We start from the raw sequence: 11,460 nt of genomic DNA on the forward strand, positions 1-11,460 counted from the left end.
ACAGCAAACAAAAATTACATGAGGTTAAGAATAATTAAACAACTGGGTTGAATGTATTTTTTAAATTTTAATTCATGCTGAAAATTGGTAATTTATTTAAAGTGCTCAAAAAAATACTACTGATCAGAATTTTTAATGTAACAACTATATTTGTAACAATACTTCAATAGTACTTTTGAGATTAATAACTATTTTCACATTCTCTCTTTTGACTTTACCAGCAATTTAACATTTACAAGATAATAGACTTATTTACAGAAGCTTCTAGAGCTATTCTGAGTCCGTGTGTGTGTGTGTGTGTGTGTGTGTGCGTGTGTGTGTGTGTAGTATGCTGTATTTATCCATACTTATACATGTGTATGTATACCTTTTTTGACTGGAAACAAATAAGGGGAAAGATGTCTTCTCCTCCATGTTTACTAAAACCCATTAGCTACACGGTCAATTCCATTTTTTTATGAATTCATGTATTTTAGAACCCAGATTTCAATCTTCTTATATCCATGCCAACTTCTTGGACAAAAAGACATATATGGGCTTAAAGTTTTTTTCAAATATCTCATATATTTTATAAGACATATCACAAATTATGAGAAACTTCTATTTACAAACTAAACATGAAATTGAACTCATATTTTCAGAACTCAAATCTCCAGTAAGTTTTGGTTTAACATCTTATTGATAGCAAGAGTCAGTTTGTGCAAAGAGGCCACAACCTTGCTGCTCAGTGGGACAATATGTGTGAGATTCTCAAGAGTTGCAAATGCTCACAAATCTCTTCTTAATAGTTTTAATTAGGAAATGTCTCATTACTAACAAATGTATTCATTATTTCCTTTAATGGTTGGTCAGAGTCTGCATCTCTCAGAGTCTTAGAGCTTTACTTCATGAGAAAGTTCAGAGGTAAAGTCAGAAAAACAACATTGGTAATCACCTGTAATCTAATAACAGAGTAAAAGCTTGTTCTTAGTTTTAAAATGTTTTGCAAGGCATCATTACTATTTAAAGTTCATGGGAACTCTCTAACATAATTCATTATAGATATCCCAACACATTGGTTTCATCACTGTAAAACTCTATCGTTATGAGACACTAGAAATTCCTAGAGAGTTATACAATGGTGAAGTTCATTGAAATTCAAAAGCAAATGGTGATTTCTGGGTGCAGAAAATGACAATCTAACAGATTAGTCGGTGTCATGTGGAAATAGATCACATCCTACAATCTGTTGTGAGGGGCTGTCGTAGGATCGGTTAAAGGACTGGAAATATTTCTGGAGTTCTGAAGTGGGTCTTAAGTTAGTGGTCATGTGTGCGCGGGTGTGTGTGTGTGTGTGTATGGTGGTGGTAGCAGTGAGAGTTCTAAGTATTACAATGATGAATTATCAAATAATAATTCATGGCCCAGGCAAAATATCAGACATTTCAACACAAAATTAGAGGAACTCCTGGGTTATAAAATCCATGGAGGGATTATGGAGATACTGGGGATGGGACTGAACTGAAGAACGGGGTTTGACCCTGCAGATGCTGGACAAGCAATAACATAAGTATGGTACTACCCTTTGGTAGTATCTTAACAGATTACCTTTAAATATGTAATTTGCAGAATATGTTTGGTGTAGGGAGACTGCTTCCCCTTCCTCCTGGCGACACGTGTATTCATAATATCAAAAAAGAGAGCCTATCTTGCATCCTGTCAAGAGTTATTCATTGTTCTCTAACTTCGTGGCTCCTATAAGTACCTTCAATAAAGGAAGACTCTGAGGTGTGGCAACGTGTACCTGCTCCAGATCTCAATCACTCAGAACCCACCAGAATATATAAGGTCAAACTGGTTAAGCAAACTGGTTAAGAGTACAGGCTTTGTGTTAGTTGCTGTGCCTATTGTAACAAATTACCACAAACTTGGTTACCTGAAATCTCTAGTTTAATTATGGGATCTATTGAAACTACAGCTTTTCTGTTATAGCTGAAGGCATTGATAACTTTCAAACTCAGGAAAAATGCTTTGAGTGTTATTTTAATGCTGTAAAGATATAAAATGATATGAAAGATTATTTTAACATGCCTTCGATTTGGATATATGTATCCAAGTAAAGTTAACTTATACAGTTTAAAAACAAGTACTATACTAATAGAATACACACAATACTAAATTGAATAGTTATCATTTTTATATTTTTTCCTTTCTGATGAAAATTATAATTCATACGATGAAAAATGAATCTTGGACAAGACATATAAGAAGATCAAAGTGAATTCAATCTTATAAAGAGGATCTACCTTCTTCTCTTAGAGAGACAAACAATTATACCCGGCAAGAATGGCTAATAAATTCCTTGACCACTTACTCTAATTTTCCCTCCTGTTGATATCACCTTTTACTTTCTACCACAGTGTTCTACTTTATTTTCTTTATAGCACTTATCATTTTGTTCATTTGTGTGTTTGTTTATTATCTGCCTTCCACTATTTGAATATAAACTAAATATGAAATTTTCCCGTTTACTGCAGCATTCCCATCATCCAGAGAGCACCTGGCCCAGAGAAGACATTCATTAAATATTTATTGACTGGACAAATAAATAAATCAAGTATTAATTTAAAAAAGAGACAGTATGAATTTTACAAAAATTTTAGCAAAAATTCTGGAGAGTTAAAAAATACAGATTTTGGTAAATGTTTTGTCCTTATAGAAGTCTATTTTTGTTAAATCACTATTATGTCTTCATTTCATAGATATTTTTCGTAAGTACTAAGATATACGTGTCTCAAATTTTCCTTTCTGATTTATTTAACCACTGTTTCAGCCCACAAGATTCCACAAAGACTATAGGATATACCACACTCAGGAGTTTTTTAATAAACCTCTGAGAGAAAGAAAATCAATGAATGAATGGAAATGAGTCTTTTCTTATAATGTTGTCTTTTTCTTTCTAGAAGGGATCTGAGCTTATGCAGAAGATGTCCAAGATATTTACGTTTTATTTACAAACAGCAAAATTTTTATAACCTTTTACTTCAAACTGTACAAATTTATCTAAGACTCAGAATTTCCACCAAGCTTACAAAATCATTTGTCAAACCAAGCATTGCTTCCCTGTCTTCAAGTTGGATATTAGACACTCCCGCTAAATGAGTGAATAAAACTTATTTTTTCTGATTCCAAGAATCGCAAATTGCCATTTGCCAAACATAAGTTCTGTTTTGACATATTGTAATCTTGTGTCATAATGTCTATTACTATTCTCTTTACCAGTAAGAGAAAAAGATAAATAAAAAGACATGAAGAGGTCCCTTGTATAGGAACATCAGAATGTTAAATATATTTCAGGTGTGAAAATCTGCAAAATGTTCTCACAACCTCCATACTGCCAAAGCAACACTGTAAAGATGTGCTTGGCAGTCACATAGACATTAGAGTTGATCTCTGTTGCTGTGGTGGAATGCACAGAACCACCAATGTCACTGATAAGATATTGTTATCAAAGTTAGGATTATTAGCTGGAACATTCAGTCACAGCCTGGACACTGACACTTTTTGAAAAGAAATCAACAACCCTCTATATTGCATTTCAGTCCCTCTTGAAAATGTCTAGGTGAAAATCAGAGCAATCCAAACACACCTAGTTAGAGAGAATGTGCAAATTCACTGTCCTTCTAAAATTGTCAAGTTCCTGTCATCTGATATCACACTACAGAGAAAAGCAGGCAGGCAGCCTCTGTCACGTCCAATTTAAAGGAAAGATCTTAACTCTAATTAGACATTCCTTGGGAATGTTAAATTATGGTGGATTTATATTGCCTTAATCAGTAAACTCTAAAAAAGACAAAAACAGGGACATTTTTCATTTTAGCACTTCATTTGTCACTTGTGGAAAGTGTACTTTTTTTTATCTTTAAAGGTTTGATTTAAAGTGAACCTGAGTTGAATGAATAATCTCCTTGTGCTGCCCCCATTCCCTCTGAAAGATAGGAGAGACCACCATTCATTATCCTTCTTTCGCGCTGTAAATAATTTGTCTCTCCGCTTTTGTTTTCTCTCCTTCCTCTCTCTGATTCACCTGCACTCCACCACCAGATTGATTCGCCTAAAATATCGTTTCATTCCCATTATTCTTTGGCTCAAAAGCATTTCCTGTCTCTCACCCCTTCAGGATTTTATCTGAGCCCCCTCACCTCGCTCTGAAGTTCTTTCATTTCACCACCTCTCACTTTCCTCATCTCCTCTGTCACTGTTAAGTGTAAACAAAACCTCCAGTAGGGATCCACTTAATTTCTCCTCATCCTCTTTCTGGAGAATGTGCTCTGTTTTTGTTTTTGTTTTTTTCATGGCATGTGCTGAAATATCCCCTCCTCACCTTTAACACTCTCCCTTTAAGATCTAGCCCAAATACCACATCCTCCACAAATACTTGTCTGAGAACACCCAAATAAAGACAGCTCTTCCTTCCTACAGATTCTCATTACGCGGAAATTCTCCATTAATCATATATTTCTCTGGGCCAGCTTGGAACTTATTAATTAAATTAAATGCTGCAAAGCCTTTACATTTTTTGCGCATTTATGTTATCTCCACATGTAGATTATGAACTCCTTGAAGGTGGTAGCCATATCCTAAAATTCCTTTTAGCTCCTCTTATAGCTAGCACAGTGTCCTTCACATAATAAACATATAATTAATGTTCTGCAAATCAAGAATTTTTATAACATTCAAAAAGTAAACAGACTGTATATGTGAGGGAACTGATCCAGAATCGTTATTTAACACACCGAAGCCAAAGATTTGCTTTGCTGGATTATTAAAGATCTTTTCTACTTATACCAAAGTTATATTATTTTGTTACTTGATTGGTTGTTCCTAAGCCAAGTAATTTATGAAATGCACTGACTTTAATAAAGTATATGCATATGTTTTCATATACATAATTACGCATTCATATGTATAAATAAAAATAGGTATAAACAAAATTTCTCTATAGATATTGATGTTTCTAAGACAACTCTACAGAACTCAATTTTAATGATTTATAAAGTAAGAAACAATGTGCAAGAATTATGATGACTATGGGGGCATTGGTATTTTCAATGCACTTTGAGTGACACAACCAATATTCTAGTGAGAACCAAATATTACAGAAGTCTCTAATGTTCTGTTAAATCTTATGTTCTGCCACTTGGCACTGTAAATATATAATTGTAAATCTACATCTTCCATAAAGGTGGATAAATAGCTCAATTTAATTCCTTTAACACTGAAAATGTAGTGGAAAATTGCAAGTTCAATTTTATAATGAAGGTTTTAACACACTGGTACGTAAAAAATGTAGAAATAAAGTTACTGAAGAAAATTTTTTAAACCAATGGTAACTTGGGTTCTGGTTAAAGTCAGTTTGACATACATTGGCTTTATCCTTTAAAAGTGCTCTGTCTCTGGGCAGTTTGATGTTAATGTTACACATTGTCACTTACCATCTTTCAGGATGGTTTCTCTCTCTGTGCCATCTATCTTCTGCCGGCCAATTAGGAAACTGGTGGTGTCAGCAAAGTAAATATAATTGGTTTCTGCATGATAATCTAAAGCACGAGGGTTTACCAGATTTTCTATGGGCATCATGTATTCATCAGCTATCTTGGTATTCAAGTCCATTCCTCTAACAATTCCTGGGCGTCCTTTCCCATAAAAGAGGAACAATTCATTCTTTGGTCCTGCAGAAGAAAGATTACCAACATAAACAACCGATGCTGCCTAATCTTCTTTACACTGCATAATGTCACTGTTTAATTAACTGGCACAATTAGCATTTTTTAAACTCAATACCAAAAATTAAACTCTAAAATATGCCAAATGTATCTTGATGCAAGAAGGCCAGCTAATTGCATTACTTTAATTAAAAAAGAAATTACTTCCGTGAGTGGGTTGTATTTAATTATTCTTTTGTCTGTAACTGTCTGTAGAGCAAAAACATGACAGATCATAGGATAACTTGTAACTGTAAAATGGACATTTATTAAAACATCCGGCACATTCAATTTTACAATTCATTACAATTTAACACATTCTGTAGATAGCAACTGTAATATTCATTATGTTTGACAATGCTAAAAACTGTAAAATATTTAAAACACTCCTCCTTCAGAGTTTGCATCTAAAGACTGTGAGAGGCAAACAAAAAGAATCACACAGTGTCATATACTTGCATGTGAAGATACTACTGTTATCTAAATATGTGGGGTTTTTTTAAGAAAAGAAATCAAATGCCAGTTACAGCATCACTTTTTTCTTCACATTTTAATTAGAATGTTACAGATTGAGGCTAGCTGCCAATAACTCTGATGTACAACATAGCCCTTATCAAAAACAAGACAAAAAGAAAATGAAAACCCGAAACAAAAACCTGTCTCCGGGGTTAAAATGCCAGAATTACGGTAGCTTTCTCTACAGAGTAAATTGACCCTTTCAGACTTTTATATGAAAATATATGCAAGGCTCTCCAATTGTTAGGGCACCCCATACTTAGTTTAGTCTATATAATTTTGAAGGAAATATTTTACATGAAAGGAAAAACATACTGAGTTTTATTAATAAAAGTGAAGATACAAAAGACTCAATTATAATTGGATAACCATAACATAAGTGAGATTCTTAGTAAAGTAAAATAGCTACATTATGGAAAATTTGGAGAAAAAAAGAACAGGAAAAATAAGTAATTACTGATAAATTCAACACCCTCAATACAAACTATATTATCATTTTATATATTTTATATATTTATATTTTCTTTCTATTATTTTCTTTTAAAATTAATTTTATTGAATATTAAGTGTATATAAACAAATATTTATAAAATTTTAATATATAAAGAATAAAAATAAAAACAAATCCACGTAACTAGCACAGATCTTAAGCATATTTCCAGAACACTGGAAGGCATGCAAGTACCCCAAACCCATCCCCCTTCCATCCCAGAGACATTCAATATATCCTGATTTTTGTGTTTATCATGTATTTTTCAAAAGTTTTAACACATATGTTACATGTATTTCCCAACAGTATACTGTTCAATTTTGCATGTTTGAATTGCATGTGTGAATTCTTTTGTGAATTAATTTCATTATTACATTCTTCATATTCATCCATGGTTGGAGTCATGGTTCATCCATTTTCACTGCTGTATTGTATTCCTTTGTGTGACTATTTCAACTTAACTTATCTAACTATTTTTCTAACATACACTTACTTACATAGAAGAGGATACAATTTTATATTCTGCTTTTCTTATTAAATCTTAGCATCAAAATTATGTTCTATATTGATCCATTATTTTAAGTCTTACATTCTTTCCATATGAGCAGTATAATATATGATAATTTGCCAAACCATTCCTCAGTTGGTTTTATCTTTTCATTATTAAAATAATAATGATAAGCATTTTTTTCACCCTAGTCTTTTGTACATTTTCTTAGACGGTCTCTCAGTATACATTTCCAGAAATGAAGTTACTGGGTAAAGAATAAAGCCTTCTTCCTCATTGCCCTCACAGCCTTTCAGTGTCTACCTACTTTCGGGACTATTTTCCTTAAAAATATTTTATATTATTTAAAAGTAGTACAAATTCATTTGAAAATTAACATTCTTGAGTATTTCCTACCAACTTTATATGCCTAGATACTTTTGTTTTTTAAAAATAGGAAACACATGCATTTTAGTATCTAATTTTTAAAAATTTAATGATATTCTGTTGTGTCATTAAAAAATCTTCAAAACAGTCTTTTCAATGGCAGCATCATATTCCCTTGCTGGAGAGCCAGTACAATGTGGTCAACTACTTATTTATTGTTGGATATTTAGATTGTTTTGGAGTTTTGTTAATATAAATACATTTACAATGAATTTCTTCATTCAAAAATGAAAAAACTTGTTAAAGGATATTATCAGTTTTATGTCTTTTGTTTTATTATCAAATATCTTTCCAACAGTGATATTAATTTCTAATTCTATTAGCAACACATAAGAACACTGGTTTCACCATACCAATTCTTGCTAACATTTATTTTTGCTTTTATTTTTAATTGATAATTTGTAAATCTGGTTACTTCATTGGTTTAAGGTATGTGTGTGTGTATGTGTGTTTGTGTGTGTGTGTATGTTATATTTTAAATAAGAATGGTAACTATTTTCCCCACTGTTTTCTTTAGTCACATTTTTTAGTCATTCAATAGCTATGAAGTTTCTTCTAATGTGTTTTCCTGTACTACAGACAATTGAAAACTAAAAACTATATTTCACAGAAACAGAGCCACGGTTCTCATTTTGATTTAAATGCTTAAAATCAGATATACAAGCTCAAGTTTGGAATAACGAAATGAGGACAATTTTTGCTGCTTCTGCTGGTATTCATCTAATGGAGAAATTGAATTTTGCCATATCAGTCTTCTTCCTTTGTGCATATCAAGAGGTAAGGAAGAGGATGTCCTTTTCTTCTGTTTTGTTTGCCAGTAGGGGACTATCAGTTGTGATACATTTCTGGAGCTAATTGTTGCAGCGCAAACTTCCTAATTCCTGGATTTCAGGTGAAACAGTGTGTTTCTGAAGTTACCCTTGCCACTTAAGCTTCCTGATGCCCTAGCTTCTGATTGTGGCAGATGGTCCAGCTTTAAGCAAGGCCAGTTTGATAATAGTTTTGAAGAATGTTCTGAAGATATAGTCCAGAAGTCGCTGTTTCAGGCTTTTCAATAATTTAGTAAGTACCTATCTATTTGTGTTTGATCCTTTCTTCTTATAATAGCTACAATTGTTTCTCTTAATATAAATGTACCCAGACTGATACACTACATTAGGAATGATTGAAGCTTATGCAACTCTGATCTTATGCTTTCTCTCCCAATTGTGGGTATGTATGCACACATGTATGTATAAATGTGTATGATTATATTTTTGCACGACGTGCCATCACTTCTCAAGTGGCAACTAGACCAGTTTAAAGGCTAGTTACACAGACATGTATCCACATACACACAACTTCTCATTTCTTGAGGCTTCTGACACAGTATTCTCAATTATTCAGAGGACCTCTTGAACATGAGACCTGGTATCTTTACATTCCCAACATTTAATACAAAGTTAGAAATGGAAATAAAATACTAAAATGCATATATTTTGTAACAGTTGATCCTCTTGGGTTCTCAAATTTAAAGTATGCATACTATTAATTCTAACCATTTATACTGAAAATTATAACAGATTTAGTGGCCTCATTTCATAGTTCTCAGCAAGCATCTGACAAGAAAGTAGAAGAGATGGCAGAATAGTGACCAGAGAGGGAGCACTGACAGAAATAAAAAGCTACCACTATGACAAAATGGAGATATAATGGACACTGTAAAATGTAGGCATCATAGCTTTAAAAATCATGGCATTTCAGGGACATTTAAAGGCCAACAGCCTCCACATGGACACCATTTCTACAGGGGCGATTCTACTATATGTTATTATGAAGCCCCCAAAGAAAGATCTTAACTAATTTTTGTGCAAAATTTTAAACTTACAAAAGTCATTTATAAATAGTATTTTTTAGTTTATTTAAGTAGAGAACAATTAAATTATTCTAGAATACTTTAAAAATAAAACAAAGATACATCTAGCTATTAGAAAGATTTTCATTAAAATTGCTAAAGAGATTGATATTTAATTAGTATAGCTCCAGTTACCTGGAAAATTGAATAATGAACTGAATTTCACTCCCTAATATTGATGTTGATGTTACTAATTAATACTAAAAACCCTATTCTGAAGCTAGCTGCTGGCAAAATGTTTGATTTTCACAACATACTTTTGCATGACCTGCCATCACTTCCCAAGTTGAAGCCAGTCCTGCAGCGACAGGTCCGTGTTTTGTAACTGCTGCTGAGCAGACAGATGTGTGCACATCCCCCTGGCATTCCATATGGATCCACTTCACACGCATGGCTTCTGACTACAACAAATAAAAAACAGCACGCTTGAAATTCTCCAAAGACAAGATAATTATGTGCATCAGTATGTTGAAATTTTTACAGTGCAAGAAGAGGGAATCGTAGAAAAATCTATATACCCAACTATTTAGTACCATGGTTAATTGGAAAAGAGTTTAAACTCCATAGAAGAAGAGGAAGAGATTTGTCAAAATCCTCCTAAGGCTGCTTTTAAAAAACAATTCTGAGAGAGAAAATATTTTTTTATTAATTTAAACTGCTTACATGTAAGCAAAATAAAAGTAACATGATTTTTTTTTTTTTTGAGGAAGATTGGCCCTGAGCTAACATCATGCCAATCTTCCCCTATTTAGTTTGTGGGATGCTGGCCATAGCACAGCTTGATGAGCAGTGCAGAGGTCTGCGCCCAGGATCCGAACCCATGTACCCTGAGCCACCAAAGCAGAGTGTGCAAACTCGACTACTACGCCACAGGACCGGCCCTAAATGTGATTTTTTTGGTACATACTTGCAGCATTATTTTTAAAATACACATTTCTTCCAAATATAAAAAGATACTATAAAAATATCCCAGGTTAGGTAGTTAAGGAAAGAAAGGATTTGTTTTGAAATAATCCATTATATGGGTACTTAACCTGGAAGAAATGTGATTTAGTGATTATTTTTATTGAGATGTGCTGAGACAAATTTTTTTTTTTCAATTTTGAGTCTATTACCATTTTGAGATCCAGCCACAAAATGAATTTTGTGGTTGTGTGACTGTAATTGCGAAAAGGAGGAGGCTGAGTTTGCATGTGGCGATTGAGGATTTGAAGGATATTTCATGAGTGTACAAGTTAGAGAAAGGAAAAAACAAAATAGGAAAAGTGCCATATGGAGAGGATGAGAAAACAAAAGATAGGTCAAAGAAAAAACACTGTTGTAGGACTAATGTCAGTAATTTTATGTATTATGGTAGTTCTATTTCGTTTCAATTAGCACTTAAAATTGTGATGAATAACATGGCAATTTTCCTTTAATAATAGAATTGCTATACTTTAAAAATTTCTGCCATATTCTTTTTGTATTCCTCATTCTCTAAATAAAAAGATGAGTGAAATGCTTTTACTATTTTTTCCCACCAAGAGAGTTGCTTTTATTTTCCAATCTCACCCCATTTGTATACTAGATCACATCTCCTCTCACCTACTGAGCAACACTCTACTTTCTCACGTTCATCAATACTTTTGCTCTCTCCATTGGATCCCGCCCATCAGCATACAAATGTTCCATTATTTCTGCATCAGCATATAAATGTGCTATTATTTCTGCATCTTGGAAAAACAGTCCTTCTTTAACCTTAATTCCCACAGCAGTCCTTCAATTAGCTGCTCGTTTCCCTGCTCCATCTTACATCAGCACTTCTCAAATTTACCTATGCTCATTTCTACAATTCCTTTCCTTCCTGTCTCTCAGACCCGTTGTATCCAGACATTCACTTCAC

At 33.2% G+C, this 11,460-nt stretch overlaps 1 protein-coding gene across 3 annotated transcripts in view; it reads right to left on the bottom strand.

Annotated features, from left to right (window-relative positions):
- Window positions 1-11,460, bottom strand: part of LRP1B (LDL receptor related protein 1B) — a 1,824,397-nt gene that overhangs the window by 774,772 nt on the left and 1,038,165 nt on the right. For all 3 annotated transcript variants that reach the window (XM_070241833.1, XM_023622537.2, XM_023622536.2), the window contains 2 exons: window positions 9,836-9,979; window positions 5,475-5,711 (listed from right to left, as the gene is read on the bottom strand). In XM_070241833.1, the coding sequence (XP_070097934.1) occupies window positions 5,475-5,711; window positions 9,836-9,979 (381 nt within the window). The remainder of the gene's footprint in view (window positions 1-5,474; window positions 5,712-9,835; window positions 9,980-11,460) is intronic.

This window comes from Equus caballus, chromosome 18 (assembly GCF_041296265.1).
Source record: "Equus caballus isolate H_3958 breed thoroughbred chromosome 18, TB-T2T, whole genome shotgun sequence".
In the NCBI taxonomy this organism is placed as follows: domain Eukaryota; kingdom Metazoa; phylum Chordata; class Mammalia; order Perissodactyla; family Equidae; genus Equus; species Equus caballus.